This window comes from Trichosurus vulpecula (assembly GCF_011100635.1).
Source record: "Trichosurus vulpecula isolate mTriVul1 chromosome X unlocalized genomic scaffold, mTriVul1.pri SUPER_X_unloc_1, whole genome shotgun sequence".
NCBI classification, from domain to species: Eukaryota; Metazoa; Chordata; class Mammalia; order Diprotodontia; family Phalangeridae; genus Trichosurus; species Trichosurus vulpecula.
This window is the reverse complement of record NW_023494377.1, coordinates 8,157,750-8,182,270: the sequence shown is the minus strand read 5'-3', so window position 1 is coordinate 8,182,270 and position 24,521 is coordinate 8,157,750. Positions and strand designations below refer to the sequence as shown.

At 40.8% G+C, this 24,521-nt stretch overlaps 1 protein-coding gene across 1 annotated transcript; it reads left to right on the top strand.

Annotated features, from left to right (window-relative positions):
- The first annotated feature begins 2,667 nt into the window (after positions 1-2,667).
- On the top strand, positions 2,668-23,284 carry TKTL1 (transketolase like 1). Its single transcript, XM_036740433.1, has 10 exons — positions 2,668-3,008; positions 8,773-8,890; positions 9,948-10,061; positions 14,158-14,255; positions 16,171-16,362; positions 16,969-17,096; positions 18,667-18,860; positions 20,008-20,172; positions 20,256-20,412; positions 23,142-23,284. The coding sequence occupies exons 1-10, from the start codon at positions 2,902-2,904 to the stop codon at positions 23,282-23,284; spliced, it is 1,416 nt and encodes a 471-aa protein (XP_036596328.1). The 5' UTR covers positions 2,668-2,901.
- The last annotated feature ends 1,237 nt before the right edge of the window (positions 23,285-24,521 follow it).

Below are 24,521 nucleotides of genomic sequence, written 5' to 3'. Positions count from 1 at the left end.
GCAAGTGTGGAGGTCAGGAGAGAGGTTAGGGTTAAATTTGTACATCTGAGAATGATCAGCATAGAGATAATTGAATCTGTGAGAACTGATGAGATTGCTAGATGAAATAGTAGAGATGGAAAAGAAGGCCTAAGATGCCAGCCACCTTTAGGTTAACCACCTTCCCAACAAATATTAAAAGTCATACAAAAGACCATCATGAAGAGCAACAGCAATTAAACCTGTTTATCCAAGGGACTCAACAGAAGTGGATAGTAGATAGTAGACAAAAATCCAGCAAAGGAGACTGAGAAGGAGTAGTCAGGTAGGAGGAGAACCAGGAGAGACTAGTGTCACGAAAACTTAAAGAAAGTATGATGGAAAAGAGGGTGATTGGTAGTATTAAAGACTGCAGAGAGACAAAGGAGAATAAGGACTGAGAAAAGGCCACTGGGTTTGGCAATTAGGAGATCGCTAGTAACACTGGAGAGAGCAGTTTCAGTTGAATGATGAGGTTGGGAGACATCGTAGAGAGTTTAAAAGAGTGAAGGGAAAGGAAGTGGAGGCAGTGATTGTAAACAGCCTTCTCCAAGAGTTTAGTCATGAAGGGGATAGATGGATCAGCTGAAGTTTTTTGAGGATGGAGTGGGGATGGACATGTTTGTAGCTAAGTAGGAGGCAGCCAGTAGACAAAGAGAGTGAAGGTAAGTGAGAGAATGGGGATGATGGAGGGTGCAATCTGCTGTGATTGCACCCAAGATGGGATGGAATGGGATTGCTTGTGCATGTAGAGGAGTTTATCTTGATAAGGACAAGGGCCACATCATCTGAGACAGGGGTGAAAGAGGGGAGAAGGAGCAGAGAAGACGGAGCTATTTTTGCAGTAAAATATGAGGCCAGGTTCTCAGCTGAGAAGGTGTTGGGGGGAGCCAAGGGAGGTTTGAAGAAAGATGAAAAAGTTTGGAAAAGCTACTCTGTTGAGTGGGACAGGGAGTTAACTAAGGATTGCTTTGCCACAGTGACGGTTAGTTGACTGGATGTCCCCCTTCCCAGTCTTCACCTGTTGCATTTCTATGCCCCTTTTACAAGCAAAATTAAATTTTGCCTCCTCCATGAAGCCTTCCCTGATTCTTCCCCTCCTCCAAGTCTGTAATGGCCTTTTTCTTATTGAACTTACTGTAACCCTCGGCTTTTGCCCTTTCTAGTGTACTTAGAAATGTGTTATTTTAGGAAAGGATGTGGGGAAATTGGAACATTGTTGCATTGCTGGTGGAGTTGCGAGCTGATCCAGCCATTTTGGAGAGCAGTTTGGAACTATGCCCAAAGGGCTATAGATATGTTCATACCCTTTGACCCAGCAATACCACTTCTAGGGTTGTATCCCAAAGAAATCACGCAAGCGGGAAAAGGACCCATATGTACAGGGATATTTATAGCAGCTCTTTTTGTGGTACCCAAGAAATGGAAATCAAAGGGATGCCCATCAATTGGGGAATGGCTGAACAAGCTGTGGTATATGAAGGTGATGGAATACTATTGTGCCATAAGAAATGGGGATGATGCAGACTTCATAACAACCTGGAAAACCCTACACGACATAATGCTGAGTGAGCGGAGCAGAGCCAGGAGAACGTTGTGCACAGCCACAGATATGTGGATTCCGTGAGGACCAACCCTGACGTACTGCGCTCTTCTCAGCAACCTAAGGGGCAAGGACAACTCCAGGGGACTCACGATGGAGAATGCTATCTTCATCCAGAGAAAGAACTGCGAAGTTTGAATACAGACTGAGGCACACTACTACATGCTCGCCTTTTTTGCTTCTCTTTTGTTTTTGTTTTTGGGTTGTTTTTTTTTTATTCTGTTTCTTCTTTCTCATGATTCATTCCATTGGTCAAAATTCTTCTCCACGACTTGACTAGTGCATAAATTAATTCAATGTGAAGTTATACATGACAGTTATATGAGATTCCATGCCGTCTTGGGGAGGGAGGGGGGAGGGAGGGGAGAAAAACTGGAACTCAAAACTATGTAGAACCGTGTGTGGTAAACTAAAAATAAATAAATTAATTAAAAAAAGAAATGTGTTATTTTAGATTATAGCTATATGTCCATGTCATACACCCCTAACTACATACAGTCACACTAGACTGTAAACTTCACAAAAGCCAAACTTTGGTTTCTTCCTGGAGCCCAACTCTAGTCACGTGCACGTAGCAGGTGAATTTTCTAGCTGACTTGCATCACCTGCATCATTTAACATTTCTTTGTCACCTGTCCCCAGTTATTCCCCATTGATCTCCATACTTCACCTAACAGGTAAGAAGTTCAAATAGAATTCTTGGGAGTGTGGATGGTGGAGAACATTTCCTTAACTTAAGTGACTTGCCCATAATCCCACAGCTAGATAGAAAAATAACAATATAGTCGCCTCCTTCTTAAGAATTTAAAGGAGGTATTTCATAAATGGCATACGTTTATGTATCCATGTCAAGCAAGGTGTGCTTTGCAACTGAATTTGAATCAGCAACAATTCTATTTGTGTTCTGAGAGCAAACATCGGGGTGGCTTCGGTGCTCAGGCGGCAGGTTCAAATTTCGTCTCTGCCGGAGCTCGGCTGAGGGGCTGCAATTTCTCTCCTTGTAGGTCCAGAAAGTCTGGCCAAGGACCAATTTTGCTGTGAAACTCGTTCCTGGCTCGGCAGTCGCTTTGGGTAGCATTCCCCAGTGAGCGGTTCCTTCAGTGAGATGCGCAAGGGAACCCAGGCTGGTCCTGAACCGGGCAGAGCTTCTCTTCTCCACCACCGCCCAGCTGTGGTGACATCATTTCCTCGAGGAGGCGGAGCCTGGGAGGCGTGAAGAGAAAACGCTGAGAGAAGAAGGGGGCAATTTGGCTCCTTCTGTTCTACGAGCAGGCGGCATCATGGCTAGCTATGTTGAGCCAGAGGAGGAGACCGTCCAGGCCCTCCGGGACATGGCTAATCGCCTGAGGATCCACTCCATCCAGGCTACATGTGCCTCCAATTCAGGGTAATGTCACATCTTCTTTCTTCTGTGGGAAGGTTTAGCAAGGGAGAATGTGGTTTACCGTTGCCCTTCCCTTTACTATTACCCTCCCCCATTTTAGGTGGATCGATAGATTCGGATAAGCGGAGGGAGCGGGAGGTTAGGCGCTCTCGAGGGAGCTTGGTGTCTTGGTATCTCCATCCTCACGTTTTGGTTATTGGATGTTTTATTGTTCTCTTGGATGCGATGGATGGTGGCAGATGATGGGAGTGGGGGTGGGGTGTGGCATCTGGGCCACCGCCCCTTTAAGTCCCGGCCTTGTGGAAACAGAGGTGGGAAATGATTTTTATCTCCTTACAAACCCCGCTGCGGGCACGTCGTGGCCCATGAAAATCCCCTTGGGGGCGGCTATATTGGCTGTGACTTGAGTTTAGCATCCTCCCAACCGGAGCCTCCAGACAAGGAGGAGGAAGCAGACTGGTAGCTCTCTAGGGAGGGAGGATTTGAAAGGAGCAAGTAACCACAGTTAATTTCATTCATTTCATTTCTTGTTTCGAATTTTTTATATTTAATTTTTTTTTTCTAATCACATAATTTCATTCACTTCTGAGACAAGGGTGCAGGTTTTAATTCAAATGCTTTTGGGGGAGGCAGGGAAAGCCTATTTTCTCGGATGTTAAAGAGGGAACTTAAATCGTGTTTATTTGGGATTTCTATCGAGATTCTTATTACTTGCCTAAGATAAAGGCAAGTCTTGGGTCATTTTTGATCGATTTTTTTGATTTCTCTGATAAAGATTGCGTCTTTGGGGATTGCTACCTAAGATGGCTGCCGAAATAGAAAAAAAGGCAGGATGCTCACCTCCCTTACACCTACCTAGTGCAGCAAAAATCTGAAATCAATTTGTTAAGAAGCATTTATTAAATGCTTTGGATATTTCAGGCACTGTGCTAAGAACTGGAAATTCACACCAGATTGAATAATGATCAGGAAATCCAGTGAGAAAATACAACAAGGGTCTTCTAACCCAGAACTGAGCACAGCCGTTAGCCCACAGGAAAGAGAAAAGGGACCCCCAGCAAGACCAACTGGAGTGCAGGGGGAGACTCCCAGGGAGACCAGAGAAAGGCCAGACATATACATACATACATAGCTTGGAAGCCCTTTCAGGAGGCAACAAGTGCGTGGTGCTCCCCTGTAGGACACGTAAGAGTTTTGATATAAAAAAAAACTGATTTGGAAAACAGATAAATGAGAATTGAAGAATCATTGGATTCCCTGAAAACCATGATTTAAAAAACAAATAACAATAGCTGACATTTATATAGGACTTAGCATGTGCCAGGCACTGTATACTAAGAGTTTTACAATTTTCTCATAGATGCTAGTTACCTGCATTTTGCAGATGAGGAAACTGAGGCAGACAAGTTAAGTGACTTGCCTAGGATTGCAGAGCTAGTAAATATTTGAGTTCAGCCCACCATTCTATTGCCACCTAGTTGCCTAAAAATACTATACCATACTGAATACTATACTGTGGTACTATGTACTATATAATACTACTATACCATACTGAATACTATATTTCAAGAAATCATTAGTGAAAACTGGCCAGATCTATCAGAACCAAAGGGCAAAGTAAAGATGGAAAGATTCCACCAATTACTTCCTTAAAGAAACCCCAAAAGGAAACATCTCATGTTAATGTCATACCCCAAATCCTGAGCTCTCACATCAAAGAAAAAATACTGCAGGTATCTAGAAATAAGATATTCAAGTATCAAGGAGTAATAGTTGGGATCACAGAAAACCTGACAGCTTCTACTATATACCAGAGGAGAACGTGGAATATAGTATTCCAAAGGTCAAAAGATACAGGCTTACAACCAAGGATAACTTACTGGGCAAAGCTAAGTATAGTCCTATGGGAAAAAATGGTTTTTTTTAATGGAACAGGGGACTTTTAAGGATTTCTGGTTTAGAGACTAGAGCTGAGTAGGAGCTTTGAAATGCAAACAAGAGTCCAGGGAAACCTAGAAAAGGAAATTTATTGAAGCCATTAGAAGGGGCTGTGTGATAATGCACTGTTAACATTCTAAAAGGGAGAGAAAGGGTTCCTTCAGAGCCTTATTATCTTCAAAGGGTATTGAGGGAATTGAATAAGAAAGACAGAGGACCCTGGAGGGTAGGGGTGGGGGCAGGTAGGTTGGATTTGTTCTGTGTGTTCAAAGAGGGGAAAGAGGAGGGAGGGTAAAAGGAGGAAGACTGTAATAATAGAAAGGAAGGATGGGATGGAAATTGCTGTTTCTTATTGTTAAACCTGAAAATTTGGTTGAAGGAAACAACAGAGCTAGGTGATAGAAAAATCCATGTTGTTTATTATTTTCCCTTAAAGCATAGCGGAGCTAGATTACTTGTACGTACAAGGAGTCAGAGTATAAACTCTGGCTGCCTGAACAAAGCAATGAGAAAACTTATATACGTTATTTTAGCAGAACTAGCAAGCCTGTATGACCTCATTTTTATGACCCCCATGTATCTTTAACCATGATACAACAAGAGGATTTTCCTTAATGGAATAGATTGTAAATACAACAAATTAGATAGTTGAGAGAGTGTCAATTGGAATTACTACCCCAGGATCTCTGTGTTTAATTTGCCATTAACATTCCACAACATAGTATATGCCCATAAAATATTAAGATAAGGAAGAGTCACATAATTCAAGATAGTGTCTGGGGTCAAGGTTTTCACCCTTAATGGCCATGGACAGAGCAAGGGATGCTCCATCTGGGTTTGTTGATATAAGATAGAGATATTTCTGAGCTTACTCAGAGAACAAAGAGACTGTTAAGATCAGGCTTTTCTTCTGGTTAAGTAGTTCAGGCCCTGAGTCTTATTGAAATTACAAAAATGATATAAAATAGTATAATATTTTCCACATTATAAATGAGGTAGAAGAGTACCACAGAGTACTTTGTACACAGAGGAGAGGGTGGGGAAAATGGGCATCAGATGAACTTTACACTCTTATCTGAAATGGACAAAGAAGCATTGTATGGGCTCGAGCATACACATTTGCTCACACACACACAGTTTGGTGTAGAAACACATCAGACTCAATAGGGAAACAAGCAGGGATGGGGAAGTGGGGTTATGAGGGAGAAAAATGTCACAAGCAAAACAAACTTCTTTACTCCAAAGGGGAGTTTAAAGGGGAGGGGAAAAAAGCAAAACACAGATTTCAAATTTGAGGAAGTGTCCATCATTTGAACAAATTGTGGTAAATAAATGTAATGTAATATTATTGTTTTGTTAGAAATGACAAAAGACAGATTTAGAGAATCCTGGGTAGTATGAACTGATGCAGAGTGAAGTAAGCAGGACCAGAAGAACAGTTTATACAAGGACAGCAATATTGTAAAGAAAAATGACTTTGAAGGCCTTAGGAACTCTGATCAATGATTGAAGCATGTTATTCACCTTCTGACAGAGAGGTGATGGAAGGGTACAGAAAGGCATACATTGTTGGATATGAACACCTTGTGGATATGTTTTGTTTAGTTATTACAAGAGTTTTTTTTTGTTTTTTCAATGGAGGGAGGTTTGGGGGAGATGAGGGCTTAATAAAAGTGATGCAAAAAATGGAATCGATGAAACATTTAAAAGGTACAGAAGAGAACAGAATGGAGTACAGACCAACAGGATCAATGGGCATTTTTTCTGGCTGTCCTCTTTTTCTGGAATGCTTTTCCTCCTCCGCTCTGATGATTGACCTCCCTGGCTTCCTTTAAATCCCAACTAAAATCCCATCTTCTACAGGTAGCCTGTCCCTAACCCCTCTTAAAAATGGGATCAATGAAATATTTAAAAGATACAGATGAGAACAGACAAAAGTACAGACCAACAGGATCAGTCAGTCAATCAACATGTATTAAACACCTACTATGTGCCAGGCATTGTGCTAAGCCCTGGGGATATAAAAAGAGGCAAAAGACCGTTCCTGCCCTCAGAGTGGAGCAGGGGGCGTGTACCAAGCATGGGAGACAGCCAGAAAGAATGTCTGGAGCTGAGAGATGAAGTGTTTTGTTTGTGGAACAGCTAGGAAGCCAGTGTTTGAAGAGTACATGTTGGAGAGTAAGGTGTAAGAAGACTGGTAGGTAGAAGGGGACTGGCTAGGTTGTAAAGGGGTTTGAATGCCAAATGGAACATTTTGTATTTGCTACTGGAGGCATTTAGGGTTGTGAAGACAAAATAATGTAATATGTAAAAGCACTTTGTAAACCGGAAAGTACTATATAAGTGCTATTACTTTTATTAGTAGTAGTAATGTAATATAACTCCATGATGTGGTAATATAATTAATGTTATTACTTAATGTAAAAATTACATTAGTAATAATATAAGAGTTGAGATTTGAACCTAGGTCTTCATACTAGCAATCTTTCTGACTCAGCAATCTTTCTCCAGTAGCACAAATTTGGTCTCAACATATTCAAGCCCATTCTAGTTTGTCAAGACATTTTGGCATTCTGTCATCCAGCACGTTAGCTATTCTTCCATCTCTGTCTCATCTAAAAATTTGAGAAGCATCCTTGATATTCTTTATTCTCTGATTTAGGAGAACCTTCTCTCTGAACAGGCTATACCTGATGACAAGCTGAAATTCCTTACCAAACTGATGGTCCAGTTTTACAGACCCTTGGGGTACTTAGTACTCGGTATGGTTATTCGCTTTATAAATATTACTCTGAACATGAGGTAGTATTCCACTCTCAGCCAATCAAGTGACTTTTAAAATTTAAAACACTACAAATGGCAACTCTCATAATGCTCATGTATGAACTTTCTCCTCATTTCCATTCTTATCATTCCAGAAACTTGAAGCAAAGAGATGTTTTAATAAGAATGATGTGTTTTATATAGTCAGTGAACAGACATAAAATTTTGTTCTCAGGATCAGATTTTTCCTTCTGTAGTTTTCCTGGTTTTTTTTTTGGAGGGGGGAATGCAGGGCAATTGGGGTTAAGTGACTTGCCCAAGGTCCCACAGCTAGTAGGTGTGTCAAGTGTCTGAGGCTAGATTTGAACTCAGGTCCTCCTGACTACAGGGCTGGTACTCTACTCACTGCACCACCTAGCTGCCCCATCTTCTGTAGATCTTTAAGGAGGTAGTGGTTTTGCTCTTTTTTTTCCATATGTTTTGCCTATATCTTATTAGAAACTGTTCTTAGAAACTTTCTAAGTACAAATAATTGTACATCCCACTCCTGTACATTGGTTTGTTAAGAAAGCTAGAGAAATATTATTGCTCTTCACAGTACATTCAGTACTTCCTGAAAGAGGTCAGTATTGTATATCTGATGCCATTCGAGTGGATTTGGTGTTTTATTATATGTCTGAAATAAATTTCTGGCCTTCTGAAAATGCCACAGATCAATTCCAGTGAGAGTAGACCCTTGATGCTTGTCAAGCCATCCTAGAAGATGGAATTGCTTTGTATATTGCTGTTTCTTGATAAATTTTTGTTTGATTTGAGAAGGGTACAGTGGGCAACTTTGGTGTCTCATGATTTTAAAGTCCAAAGCGGTGGAGGCAGTAAGTTTATATTAGGGAATGGCTCTTGGTTTCCTGCCCCCCGCCCTGGCTGGAGCCATTGTAGACTGGGAGAAATGGCTTTGTTAATTAGTCTGAGAAACCTTATCCTATAAGGCTGATCAGTCAGTTTTATAACTGGTCATGAGTGGTTTAGTATTGTATAAAAATTGAAAGTATTGTTTTTCTTTCAGTCACCCCACATCTTGCTGCAGTGCAGCCGAAATCATGTCTGTGTTGTTCTTCTACACAATGAAATATAAACCAACAGAACCAGGAAATCCAAGCAATGACCGATTTATTCTGTCAAAGGTAAGAGGGGGCAACGTACCTGGACGTTGCTGCTAATAAGGGCTCTTTGAAGATAGATGAGGTTCTGAAAAAAAGATGGCTTAATAGCTGTGATGAGTTACCTTGTCCTTTTTATGTTGATTTTATAAGCATCTCTAAACCTAAACCTTTAACTATCAGGCACTATTTTACAGCAGTTTGTTCAATTTGACTATTTGTACTTTGATTCTCTTGATTTAGATGAGACACACTCAGAAAGGTCACCTTTATTCATTGAATATGACCTCTTGCTTCTTTCCCATGGTGGGGGTGGAGGGCTGGGTGGGAGGGGGATGCTGGTTACTGATAAGACCAATTCTCAAGATTCTTTTAAAAGAACCTTTGAGAGTATGTATTTCAGCCACCTCATTTTACAGGTGAGAAAACCAAGCCCCATTGACATGATGTATCGAATGTAATTGTAATGTAATATGTGCTGCTAGTGCTTTCTCCCCTCATCCCCTCCCTTACTTTGCATTTATTTGTATATGTATTTGCTTATATATGCTATTTCTCCCTACTTTAGTTATTTCCCATTTGATTTCCAGGGGCTGACTAGGTAATTAGATATATAATTATTTAACTTGGAATACAGTATGACCAAGATTGGAGATATGAAGGGAAATATTAATTTTTGCATCATGGATTTAGAGCTAAAAGGGATGTCCAAGGTCATCTAGTCCCTCATTTACAGAGGAAGAAACTGAAATTAAATGACTTGTCTGTGGTCACATAGGTGTACTACAGGATTCAGACCCAGGTTTTCTGATTTGAAATCTAATGCTCTTTCTAAGATCCCACAATTTTAGTTTTCAACTGAGGACTGAGAAATTTATGCAATGACATCTAGTCCTTACCTATCCTACAAATATACTGTGAGTGTAATCCCTGTGATATTTTCTTAAATTAAAATCTTTGTTGACCAGAGAACTTCTGTGAAGTCTTCAATTTGGGCATGAGTGAACTTTATTACTTCTGGGATTCAAACTCCACCAGAAGCTTTGAATTGCTTTTCTTACAAACTCGAGTTCTTCTGCAGGGTCATGCTGCTCCTATCCTGTATGCTGCCTGGGCTGAGGCTGGTGATGTTAACCAGGCTGACCTTTTGAACTTGCGGAAGATTGACTGTGACCTAGAGGGTCATCCCACTCCTGTAAGTTCTTTATGAAGTCTCTGCTGGTTTGACCTGACACTCACAGTGGGGGATGGGGTATCTAGTTTTTGCTGATGACTTAAATGTAATTAAATTTTTATAACGATTGGGGATCGGAGGGAAGGAAAGAAGCAGCAAACTCAGGCAGTGATGCTGGTAGCAGGGAGATATGAGAAGATGAGGAGCAGAAGAAAATAATTCCATCCCTGCCATTTGCTTACAAAATATCAAAACAGACAAATGAAAACGAGACAGGCCAGAGTGTCGTTTGCTTTTGTACTTTGTGTTTTTGTTTTCGTTCTATAAAAGAAAATTTCTCTCACCAATACATTTTTTTTTCACTGTAACTTACACTTTTTTTTTTGGAGGGAGGAATGCAGGGCAATTGGGGTTAAGTGACTTGCCCAAGGTCACACAGCTAGTAAGTGTGTCAAGTGTCTGAGGCCAGATTTGAACTCAGGTTCTCCTGACTCCAGGCCTGCTGCTGTACTCACTGTGCCACCTAGCTGCCCCCATAACTTAAACTTTTTAAAAGTGACCTGGGGCACCGTGACGTAAAGTGACTTGCTTATGGTCATGCCACTATTGTATGTGGAAGACAGGGCTTGAACATGGGTCTTCTTGACTCTGAAGCCTAAAATGTTTTAGAAGTTGTCAGCCTTGGAAGTGTTATCTTATCACTCTGGCATAGTTTATTATTTATATAACAATTTACATATTTTAATATTTACATACCAGGGATTAGCCATAATGCGTAAAGCGCAGAATTTGTTAGTTGGATATCATCTTTCTTCCCAAGAGCTTGAGATGCTGTGCAGACAAGTTTAAATATTTAGCATAAAATTACAAGCAGGGGTGATAATAAGAAAAAGGAGGGCAATTATGACTCACATTTTAATTTTGTTTTTGGAGGGGGGAAGGCAGGGCAGTTGGGGTTAAGTGACTTGCCCAAATAAGTATGTCAAGTGTCTGAGGCCAGATTTGAACTCAAGTCCTCCTGATTCCAGGCCCAATGAGTAGAGACTCACTGCACCACCTAGCTGCCCCCAAATCCTCTGTTCTACCAAAGATCCTCTCCCTCTGCCTCCCACTCCCCTCGTGTAGCATCACATTCAGTTTTGCAAGATAAAAGGAAGTTAAAAGGTAGTAGATGGACTCTATTATGCCTCAGGTGAATCCACAGAAACAGATCTCAGACAGGCCAATAATAAAAATAGATGTGGTTCAAAAAGATAAGTCAGGAGCTACTCTATGCTTAAAGATACCTCATATTTGTAGGGAATCGCATAGCATATAAGTACTTAAAGGAAAAGCTATTTGAACTGCAGGGAGAAATAGGTAGCAATTCAATAATTGTTGGGGACTTCAGTGAAAAGACTAGTAAAAGAGATAAACCATTAGTTAATTTGATCAAAAGAGGAAAACAAACTTACTAAAATTGAAAATGAAAAAGGAGAAATGACAAAAGATAACAAAGAAATAAAGGAAATTGTTACAAAGGATGTATGAAAGAAGACGCTATCTGCATTCAGAGAAAGAACCGATAAATAGAAGTATGTATAGAATGATTTTACATATATATGCATATTTATGTCTAATGGTAGCCATTTCTAAGGTGGGGGAAGGAAGAAAAAAAAGAAATTTACATGATAACTTTATTATATGTTTAAAAGAAGTAGCAAGTTGTACATAATAGATTTGCAGTTTTTCATGTGCAATTACCTTTTTTTTAATTATACCGTGTTATGGAAATTCTTGTTTTAGTCCAAAAATTAAAAAAAGAAATTTTTGCCCAATTATGTAGCAACAAATTTTATGATTTAAATGAAATATATGAATATTTGCAAAAACATATAATACCTAGATTAATAGGACAAGAAAAAGAGACTTTAAACAACTTGATTTTAGAAAAAGAGTTTGACCAAGCCATAAATGAACTTGTAAAAGAAAAAAATCTTCGGCCCAGATAAAATGCCCTTCTAAATGTCAAGAAGAATTAACTCCAATATTATCTAAATTATAGATAGGATGCCTTCTTTTCCCTATTTTTACAAACTCCTATTAAACAAAAATGATGCTAATTCCCAAACTGGGAAGAAAGAAAACAAAGAAAATGATGGATTCATATGTTTACTGAATACTGATGATTGTAGATATTTAGGAGGTCATTTTCTTTTGGGGTTTTTTTTTCTTAGGTGCCCCTGATTCCATCATAGCTCTTTATTGTGGGAATCTTTTTTGTTTACATTTGTCTTCTAGCCTTTCTTCCTGAATTGAGACTTGGTGTTAGGTCCTGGCTCTGTTTACTCCTAGAGGGATATGCAGGCCTTATTTGGGCCTTACTTGTATTCTCCAAGCTTTTGCTGCTGATTTCTTCAAGGATATCAGGGGTGACTCAGGGGAGGTTCTTGTAGACTTTCAATACATCTAAATTGATACAATTTAGGGCAATGTTTGATTGCTCTCCTGGTCCTTGCTTTACAAGCTCCTGACTCTGGTTTGGGTCTGGGTGACACAAAGATAGGCTTGCCCTTGCTTGGAGCTCTAGTAGACTGCTGCTGGCCCCATCTTCTTCTTTTTTTACCTTCCACTCAATAGTATTTTATTTTTTCCAATTACATGTAAACATAATTTTCAACATTCACTTTTATAAGATTTTGAGTTCCAAATTTTTTCTCCCTCCCTCTCCTTTCCCCTCCCCAAGACAGCATGTAATCTGATACAGGCTATACATATACAATCATATTAAACATGTTTCCACCTTAGTCCTGTTGTGAAAGAAGAATCAGAACAAAAGAAAAAAACCATGAGAAAGAAAAAAACAACAAAAAAGAGAAAATAATATGCTTTGTTCTGTGTTCACAGTCCATAGTTCTTTCTCTGGATGTGGACAGCATTTTCCACCATGAGTCTTTTGGAATTGTTTTAGATCCTTGTATTGCTGAAAAGAGCTAAGTCTATCAAAGTTGGTCATCGTACAATGTTGCTGTTACTGTGTACAATGTTCTCCTGGTTCTGCTCACTTCACTCAGCATCAGTTCATGCAAGTCTTTCCAGGTTTTTCTGAAGTCCACCTGCTCCTCATTTCTTATAGAACAATAGTATTCCATCACATTCATATATCATAACTTGTTCAGCCATTCCTCAAGTGATGGGCATCCCCTCAATGTCCAATTCTTTGCCACCACAAAAAGAGCTGCTATAAATATTTTTGTACATGTGGGACCTTTTCTCATTTTTATAATCTCTTTGGGATACAGACCTAGAAGTGGTATTGCTGGAGCAAAGGGGACACACAGTTTTATAGCCCTTTAGGCATAGTTCTGTCCCCATCTTCTGGATGGCTCTGTGGGTTCAGAGTGACAGAACTGCAGGTTCCCTCATGGACTGCCTGCCTGCCCTGGTTACTTAGCTAGGGGCCTCAGACAAAGCTAGGTGCTAAATCTGGGACAACACTCAGGGGTAAGAGCCACACAGCTGCTTCTTGCTTCTATTCCAGCTCCTTGCCCAGTTACATGTGTGGCTTCAGGTCCACAACTGTTCATTGCCCTAGTCAGGTGCAGGTCAGTTGGGTCCCTTCCTCATCCCACTCTGGATCTGCAACATAATTCTGGCATCAGAGGGACACAGCTGTTTGTTGGCTCTTGTTCCTGCTTTTTAGGTAGTAGTAGTAGATCCATACCAAAAATATCTTCTCATGTACTGCCTCAAATTCGATCAATTAGAAACTCACTTGGGTGAATCCTAATTAAAAAACTCAAATACCACTGGGGAAGGTTAAGGAGCTTGCTAATTCATATATTAGTGATCTATTGTGGGGAACTACTGGTCCACAAATGACAATCAGCAACTGTTCTATAAGTCTTATAGTCTTAGAGAGTTTCCTGGGGTACTATGGTGAAATACCTTGCCCAGGATAACACAGTTAGTATGTATCAGTGTTGAGATTTGAACCCCAAACTTCTTGACTCTAAGGCCACTGCACTGCTTCTTTAGAATGAGCCAACCTATCTTGTCTACTATAACTTGGTAGTATGACAGTTGCGTTTCATAGCTGCCATTTAATTCACTTTGTCTTTCCTTCTTTCTATGACAGAGACTTTCATTCGTTGATGTGGCAACTGGTTCTCTTGGGCAGGGACTTGGTGCTGCCTGTGGAATGGCTTATACCGGCAAATATTTTGATAAAGCCAGGTAAGAGATCGAGCTGAAGACTACTTATTCATTTACTTCCTGGAAGAATTTTCCTTTTTATCTTTTTTCCACTTTGGAAATCCAATGGATATCTTAAGGTTTAGATTATACTAAGTAGAAAGGTAATAAAGGGCACCAACTTCTTAAACTGTTTCTAGAATCTCAGATTAGATTTTAAGTAATCTGCTTATGATGCAAAAGCTGAACTCTTGCCCTGTATTCTTTCATTCTTGAAATGCCAGCAAAGACATAGTCTAGACCGGAAGTTCCCAGACTTATTTGGCCTACCACCTCCTTTTAAAAAAATTATTCAGTGCCCCTCCTGGAAATCTATTTTTTTAACCTTTTAATGGTTTTTAATAATTGCATCATTTTAAAAAATATAAATTTTTTATATTTTATATTTATATTTTAAAAAATATAAATTTTTTTAAAAGATGACACATCTTAAATTTAATAATTTATTGTAAATTTGTGGGGTTTTACCTTGCATTAAAATTTTGAGATGCAATATTGAGTCATGTAATTGTATAGTATTGTATTGTAAGCATGCACATATTCCTGCTAGTGTGTGCTGGACTTCTCCACAATGCATGACACGCTTGACTGCCCACACTTGTTAAGACCTATCAGCGGACTTGACCACTGATTGGTTATAACTTGCATTTTGTGTGTTTGTTTGGAAAATGATGTAATCCCTATGACTTTACTCTGTTACACAACAGATGAAACATGTACAAATGGTTTTTCAAAATTTTCTTCTCTTTCTTTATGCTGCCCCCCTTATTTTTATTCAATGCCTCTCAATTGCACCCGAGGCTACTATCCTCCCCCCATTGTTCCAGGGTCCCTCAGGGGGTGGTATCAACCACTTTGGGAACCTCTGGCTGGACTAAGTCTAAAAACAGCACATCACAGTTTTACAAAGCCTTTTTGGTTCATGTTTTGTTAATATGTATAAGAGATGGCTTAGTATAATGGAGAGAAGGTTGGCCTAGGGGCCAGGAAGAAGTGGGCCCAAGCCTTGCCTCTGACACCTGCTGGCTTTATGACCCTGGGCAAGTTACTTGAAAATTACCCCTCCTTGCTCTAGGTGACTCTTTAAGACAGTAAGTTGCAAAGAAGGTGCCAACGGGCATTGGTAGAGGGAGATGTCTTCTTCTGGAAACCCCTCATACGAGTCCCTATCCTTATGCTTTGTTAGTATAGAACAAACCTCTTCTCAATTTCTGTCTTGCACTAAGGGGGAGATTATACAGTACTATAGAAGGGAATAAGGACATCAGAGAATAATGTATGATGTCTTGTTGGTCACTGCACCTCTGTAGCTGAGTTGCTGTGGTCACAGGAAGCCATTGCCTGACAAGGAACGCCACTGTGCTGGCGTTCAGACAGCAGACATACAATCTGTCACTATACTCGAAGCCATTCTAGCTTGGCACAACCTAATGGAGCTTACCCTCCACTAGACTGAAGTATAGGCCCCTTAACACTTAGAGATGAGAAATACAAGGTGGTGATTTTCTTTTAAAAATGGAACTGCATTAAACCAAGAAAAACATGTATAAAACCAGCTGCCTTTCCTTTGTCCTTATTATCATTTATAGGAATTGATTTTCTGGAAAGTTGGATTTTTTTCCCCTTTGTGACCCTGAAGTAGTAAAAACCCTGAGGATGAACTTCAGAATTCTGTTAGTAACTCTTAGCAAAAATCTACTGTGAGTGCCTAATTTGTTGTTTGCGGATATAGCTATTGAGTTTAGGCAGAGATGTCAGAATGGTAAAAAGCAGTGCTGGGTAAATGTTTTCAGGAAAGCAGCTTTTTGTAGTCTGTCTCTGAGTTTCTCTCTTGGACTGACTCTTCTTAACGTGGGACCATGCAGGGATGATATGACTTGTGTCTTTCACGTTCTAGTTACCGGGTGTACTGCCTCATGGGAGATGGGGAATCTTCGGAAGGCTCTGTCTGGGAAGCTTTGGCTTTTGCCTCTTATTATAAGCTGGACAACCTTGTGGCCATCTTTGATGTGAACCGTTTGGGACAAAGTGAAGCTGCTCCTTTAAAGCATTGCACAGATGTCTATCGGAAGCGCTGTGAAGCTTTTGGGTAAGGAATGGCATTTCTTTTCCTCATTTCCTTTTCTTCTAGGTGCGGTAAGTCAATAAAGAGTCAGCAAACATTTATTAAGTGCCTAATATGTGCTAAGAACTGGGGATACAAAGAGGGCCATAAGACAGTCCTGCCCTCAAGGAACTCACAGTCTCATGGGAGTGGGGATGGGACAACATATAAAAAGAAGCTGAAAAGTGGGGGAGGTAGGGCATGATGAAGTCCTCAGCTGGGGCTGGAAATGATCTGAGGAGGCAAGGGTTTCAAGATTGAGTTCATCTTACAGAATGATGAATTTTTGGAGATGATGAAGTCCAGGAAAGTAGCTGGGTAGGAAATGATGAGGAGAATCCCCTTAACAAAGGTGGAGGATCTGGGAGGAAGTCTCCAGTGTTTGCCCTCTACCCTCTCCAATCAGGGAAACAAGGTCCCAGAAGCAGGGGGTGCTGAGGAGTAAAATTCAAAGTTGATTTCATCTTGCTGAATAATCCATTTTTGAACATGGTGAAGTCCAGGAAAACAGCTGGGTGGGAAATGCTAAAGAGAGTCCCCTGGTTGCTCTCCTTAAATGGTGATCTTCTATAACCAACTGTTTTTTGTTAGGTGGAACACCTATGTTGTGGATGGCCATGATGTGGAACAGCTATGTGAAGTCTTTTGGCAGGCAACTCAAGTGAAGGACCAACCTACTGCTATAGTTGCCAAGACCTTCAAAGGCCGTGGTATTCCAAGTAAGCAAATGTGACTTCTATCCCCACAACAGGAGAGAGCTGGCACAAGTTTGGCACTGACATCGATATGGCTGGAGTGGATAAGCAGCATTGCTTGTGACCGCGTGTAGTAGAGCTCATAGATGCCACAGGTTACATGTGTATATATGTTTACCGTTGGTACACACTGGTGATGTCTTTACGTTTCTAAGATTCGAGGGTATGTTCCTATGCAAACTCAGTTCCCCGAAATCAGAGACTCACTCTATGTATTTAAGTAGAAGGAATGAATTTTTTTATACAAACTTGTATTTCATATGGGTAGGGAGTATTTCCAGAAATGACTGACATTAAAAAAGAAGCATCAATATAATTGACTTTAATTAAATAGAGTACACTGGGTCACTTGGACACTGAGTCACACAACTGGTGTGTGTCAGAAGTGGCGCTGAATGCAGTTCTCTCTGACTTCAAGGGAAAGTTCCTCCCCTTCTCCCTCCTCCCTTCCTCAGTTGGTACTTTACCTGGGAACACAGCAGCACTACAAAATGGCATGGGCATTGTACTCACGCAGCGGCCCATTCTTCTTCAGGCTCTTAGCACCTCTTGCGTGCACTTTTGTGGGAGCCTCCTTGCTTCAAGTCTCCCAACTCCAAAAGTGATCTAAAGTATAGGTCTGTTCATGTCATCTCCACTACTCCAGAAACGCCAGTGGCTCCTAATACTCCAGGATCAAATGTAAAGCCTTCTGGCATTTCCAGATTTTTACAGCCAAGAACCATTTCCCAACTCTCTGCCTTTTCACTAATAGTTTCCCATGCCTGGAATGTTCTCCCTCTTCTCCTCTTCTTAGTTTCTCTTTTTTCCTGCAAGACAGCTCAAATCTGGTCTTCTTTCTGGGTCCATTTTCACCCATCACTATTAGAGTCCTCCCTCTAGATTACCTTTAATCTACTCTGTAAATATCTTGTATGTAGTTGTTTGTAGGTTGTCTTCCCCCATGCAATATGAGCCCCCTGAGGGCAGGAATTTTCTTTGAGCCTAGCACATAGTAAGCACCTAGTAGATACTTGTTGACTGACTAATGTAGTTGAAGTGGGCTCTTGGGAGTTCTGTCCCTTGGTGAGTGAGAAATGCAGATGTTTTATTGTCATGATTTATAGCTTACCAAGTGCTTTATTTACATACATTCTCATTTGAATGTCACAGCAGCCCTGTGTGCCACTTGCCCAAGGTCATGCAGATGGTAAGTGGCAAAGCCAGATTGAGAGTTCACACTCTTCTGACTCCAAATCTCCTACTCTTGCCCGCACTAGCCCTGGTGGAGCGGTAACAAAAGAATTTCATCGTTGGGCAGTCCACAGAGCTTTCTGCTGCTTTGGGAAGCTCTTTTCTCCATCACCAGCTGCTGCTAGAAATTCTTGCTCATACTGCATCAAGCGTTTAAGCCTCGGTTATAGAAAAATATTTAGTGAGCTAAACTAGAAAACAGACCAGGTGACTCTTGAGGTGCCATCAATTTCTAACATCGATGCTTTACTGAACAAAGGTTCAGGAAAATAGGTGATCTGTGTCTATTGTTTCATCCTAGGTGTTGAGGATGCAGAAGACTGGCATGGCAAGCCTATGCCAAAGGACAAAGTAGATTCCATTATCAAGGCCATCGAAAGCCAGATTCAGAGTAACAAGAACCTGACTCCTCAGCCACCTGTGGAAGATGTCCCTGAGGTCAATATCATGAATGTGAAGATGCCTTCTCTACCTGCCTACCAAATTGGGGACAAGGTAGGTTGGGACTATAGTTACTAAGGATTAATGGTAATAAACTAAGTCACAAATTAGAATTTAAATTCTTCACTGACTCCTCCCATTTGTCTTGTAAATAGTCTACAGATGTTCATGAAATATTCATTAGGATCTTTCACTACTGGTTAATGAACAATAAAGATAGTCTCCCCCTTTCTCTTACTGCCTAGTATCTGTTCTGTGCAGTCCTATTTACTTGACTTTGAAATGTCTTTATATGGATCAATTTCTGCATTCCTGCTTCTGGGTAGTGTGCTGCCATCACCTTGGGACCTAGAACCTGTTCATGTGCATTTAAACTCCTGAGATGCTTGGGGCCTTGGGACTACTGAGATGCTTGGGGCCCTGTTTTGACCTTTTGGGACTCATAGCTCCTACAGGAAGGCTTTCTCTAGTTTGCCCCCTGCTTGCTAGTGTTCTCTCCTTCTTCACTGATCTGGAGGAGTATTATCTGCTTGACGTGTTATAGCCCCCAAGTTGACAGTATGCTCCCCTAGAGCAGAGGGGTCTGTATTGTCCCTTGTTTGACTCTGAATCCTTGATGCCTGCCACAGTGCCATAGGAGGCACTTAGAGCTGGAAGGGACCCTCCAGAGAAGGGAAGAAACTAGCCTAAGTTCCCAGCTCGAGGGAGCGCTGTTTAAACCCAAATGCTCACGCCCCAGATCCTGTGCTCCTTCCACTACACTAACACTTGATGAGTTGAATCGTGTTGTCCAGGGATCAGGGAATCAAAACCAATTTTTATATCGGCCCTGCAGTTTTTGCAGCACAGGAGTTTTGAGGTTTGTATGTCAGAATTCTGTTTGTAGTAATAAGTGAAATAAGCATATTTCATATGCCAAGGACCTAAAGCAAATGAATCCATAACACATTAACATAAGATGACTACTTTCTTTTCACTTTTTTGAGTATATTTGGTATAGACAAATGCTTGAACTTCCTTATCCCTAGTGATTTGGGTTAATACTCTTGCCCCTCCCCCCACCTCTTAGAGCCTTGAAAATGAATGTGTTTTAGTCGCTTTTCTCCTAGATGAGGATTTACTAACGCTAACAGATTTAGTCTCTTGCTAAAGTCAGTGTGCCTCGGTGTACCTCTGCAATTTAGCACCCTTTTTCTTCCAGGTGGCCACCAGAAAAGCCTATGGTGCTGCCCTGGCTAAGCTAGGCCATGCAAATGATCGAGTGATAGCCTTAGATGGTGACACAAAAAATTCCACCTTTTCAGAGCTGTTTAAGAAGGAGCATCCAGAACGCTTCATTGAATGCTTTATCGCTGAGCAGAACATGGTGAGTATGTCACATGCTGCAGGTATCTCTCAAGGCACTCGGGTTCCTCTTGTCGCCTAACTCATTGTTTTTTTGTGTTATAGGTAAGCGTGGCATTGGGCTGTGCTACCCGAAACCGGACCATTGCTTTCGCTAGCACCTTTGCGGCCTTCCTTACCAGAGCTTTCGATCATATCAGGATGGGGGCCATCTCTCAAGCTAACATCAACCTTAGTGGTTCTCACTGTGGGGTCTCCATTGGTATGCGCTGTCTTACAGCTAGTCAGAATTCTATCTTTTTATTGTCTTCTAGTTTCAGAGAACTAATTATAAAGTATATCCATTGAACCACGGGACTGAATATACTTTGTATTTTTTCGTGTGGGTGTGGGGAAGCTCCATGGTCCAAACCTGTGATTCTGTTGATGTAGGGAGCTGCTGATCTGGAAACTCTCTCCATAGAAATAGATCAGCATCTGATCTATAACTGATAATTTCTCAGTACACCTAGATGAGTCTCTAAGCCTGTGTGATTTGTCCAGGATCACATAGCTAGTATGTGTCAGAGGCTCTTCTTGACTACAAGGCCAGCCCTCTATCCACTATAATACAGTATATTCAGTGACTATACCATGCTGCAAGTTTTAACTAGGTCTTCTGAAAGAAGAAGCTATGTGATCTTAGCTCACAAGGCAGCCCATTAAACAGCCCTTTCCATTGTTTTCAGTAAATTATAAATTAACCTGTATTTATTAAGTGCCTTATATGTGACCATTGCTGTGCCAGATCCTTCGAATGGATAGAAAAGAAATGCTTAAGAATTTAGCTGAGGAGGCAAAGCTAAGTTAAACAAAACCTTTAGAGAAGAATTAAATATTTAAACTATTAAGGGATGGACATGAAACTACATGAAAGAGATCAATCAACAGAGAACATGGGGTCTGAGCTAGGCCTTCAAGGCTTTACTTAAAGGGAGAAGGAAAATAATCCAGGTAGGGAAAATAGCATGAACAGTGGCATGGAGGTGAACATGGTGTTTTGGGGGGACTCTGAGGAGACCAGCCTTGTTAGAATGATAGATATATGTCTGGTAGTGTAGAATCTGATAATGGAGGGTATGGAAAATCAAGCAGATGAGTTTGCACTGGAATGTGCGACAGACAATAAAAAGACATTGTAGACTTGAGCTAGGCAATGATGTGATGGAAAACAGGTGCTTTAGAGAAGTTAGTCTGATTGCAGAATGATAGGCTTAAGAAGGAAGAAGTGGGGAGTAGGGAGGCCAGGTAGGTAGGTATTAAAATTATGTATGTATGAGGGAATGAGACTCTGGACCAGGGTAGTGATGATAGAGATAGAGAAGAAAGGGTGAATTTGAAACATATCAGATAGACAAGATTTCTAGCCCAGGCGAGTAGAAAAATGGTGACAGAAACTATATTGTTTGGAAAGTAAAGCAATTTTGATTGGGGCAGGGGAATGAATGATTATGAGTTTAGCTTCAGAAGTGTTGAGATTAATGGAGGGATATCCAAGAAACAGTGTCCTGTAGGTAGTTTATAATCTAGAACTTGAGGGTAGGTGAGAGAGAAGCTTTGGGATGGGGGTGGGGAACCTGCAGACTCGAGGCCACATGTGGCCCTCTAGGTCCTCAAGTGAGGCCTTTTGACCAAGTTTTACAGAACAAATCCTTTTATTAAGGCGATTTGTTCTGTGAAGTTTGGATTCAGTCAAAGGGCTGCACTTGAGGACCTGGAGGGGATTCGTTCTGGGAAGTTTGGATTCAAAGGGCCACACTTGAGGACCTAGAGGGTGACATGTGGCCTTGAGGCCACAAGTTCCCCACCCCTGAGTTGGGAAGTCTCTCCACGGAAACTATGAGAGAAGATGCCATCTCCAAGTGAGGATATATGGAGAGAGAACAGAAGACCAAAGACAAAACGTTTGAGAATACTAGTTAGGTAGCAGGAGAATGGAGAGAGACAAAGGAAAATTAGGATTGTGCTGTGTCATAGATGCCAAAAGAGGGAGATGGTGGATATGATGCTATATTTGGAGCCAGGAAGTCCTGATTTTGAAAGCTACCTCAGACACTTACTAGCTGTGTGACTCTGATCCTCAGTGTCTTCATCTGTAAAGTGGTGATAATAATAATGATACCTCCCTTACGGGATCATACATAGGCTCATAGTCTTAGAGCTGGAAGGGACCTGAGAGTATATCTAGTCTAGCCCAGCCCAGAGAAGTGAAGGTGACATGCCCAATCCCACAGAGCTGGGGTTCATCTCAAACATGGTGATCTTTTCTATTGTACCTACTGTACTACTTCGTGAAGATCCACTGGGATAATGTTATAGAAAGTGTTCTATACTTAAAAGAAATGCTAAAGAAGAGTGAATTTTCAGTGTCAAATGACCCCCAGAGTGTGCAAAAATAATGACACTGAATTTAGTGATTAGGCTATCACTCCCTGGTGAGCAGTGACCAGCAGTGACTGGTGTAGACCATATATTCATGGAGTTCACTTGTGTATATACCTCAGAAAAAATCATTTCAGAAGCAAACTGGATTTTCTAATAGTTTCAAAACTTGGATCTGCCTGGGTACTCTTCCTGAGCCTTATTATATTAGAGGCTGAGAGTGCCAGTGTTTTGGACCAGATTCTGACCTTACACAGGGTTGCACATTATTAAAAAAAATGGTATCTTGCGAAGCTCAGATGGTATGGTAGTTTAGTGGTTTGTCCCCTTCCATCATTTCCCTGAAGGACTGAAGAGGTTAGCTAATTGAAGAGAAAGAAGATAACCCTACTTGTGAGACAGGAAGACTAAAAATAATGAAAGCCTGAGATGTGAACAGATCTGTCACTTTTATATCCCTGGCACTGTGCCTTCCACATATAGCAGGAATTAAATAAATGTTTGGAGAATTGGATTGAAGTGGCTGGTGCTGGCCTGGGCTAAATCTCTTTTTTCCTATGATTTTCTCAGGTGAAGATGGGCCTTCCCAGATGGCTCTGGAGGATCTAGCCATGTTCAGAACTGTTCCCAACTGCACAGTTTTCTATCCAAGTGATGCTGTTTCTACAGAATATGCTGTTCATTTGGCTGCCAATACCAAGGTATATTTATAGCAGAGGTTCTTAACCTGGGGTCTGTGGATTTGTCTTAAAAATGTTTTGATAACTGTTCTTCAATATAATTGATTTCTTTTTTAATCATATATAATTTAATCATATATTTCTTTTCTATCCATTTGCAGGATCTAGCACAGCACCTAATAAATACAGGTCAATTTATAATTTACTGAAAACATTTAAAAACATCCTAAGAAGGGGTCCATAGTCTTCATTTGACTGCCAAAGGGGTCTATGGCACAAAAGAGACAAAAGAGACACAAAAGACTCTTGATTTAGAACAGAGGGGGCAACCTCAAGGCCACATGTAGCCCCCTAGGTCCTCAGCTGTGGCCCTTTGACTGAATCCAAACTTCACAGAACAAATCCCCACTCCTGATTTAGAACAATGCTGGCTTAGGCAGAAAATGCTTCTTAGGACCACAGGTTTAGAGTAAAAAGGGACCGAGAGTTCATTTAGTGCAGCCCTCTCATTTAACAGATGAAACTGAGGCCCAATGAGGTAAAGCAGTTGGCCACTTGGAGGTAGTAAGTGACTGAGCTGGAATTTGAATGCAAGTCCTCTCACCTTCAATTCAATGCTTTTCCTACCATACCGTATCGATCTCTGCTACTAATTTGGCATTGGTTTTTGTCTCTATAAGGCAGATTAAATTGCCACATTTGAGGGCCTTGTAGATGAGACATGCTTTGTAGTTGGCACTGATTTTTTTTTCTTTTCATACATTTTCCTGTCATTTGCTATCTAATGGTTTAGTGACACTGACAACTGAGTATCTTGTATGTATCTATTTGCTTACATGTTATTTCCCCAGCTAATTAGCAAACTCCTTGAGGGCAGCAACTGTTTTTTGTGTTTTTATCTTTGTTTGTATCTCTAGTGCTTGGCTTATAGTGAATAGTTAATAAAGGCTTGTTGATTACTTAAGTGACTAGAAGCCTAAGCAATTAAATGAAGAACACAGATAGACAAGCATTCCGTGCTCTCATTGCAAAAAAAAATGAATTTTTAAGATTGAGCACTTTTTCCACTAAAGTTTCTACTATGGACTCAAGGGTTTTGATCTTTAATTTTCAAAGGCTGTGCCAGGGTAGCACAAGTATGTCTGGTACCACTGAACTGGGCCCAATGATGGACTAGAGCTCTCTTGTCTGAGGACCAGTCAAGCTAAATTTGGAGAGGTTGGACACAGGGGAATTAACCATTGAGCTACAGCTGCTTTTAAAGAATAAG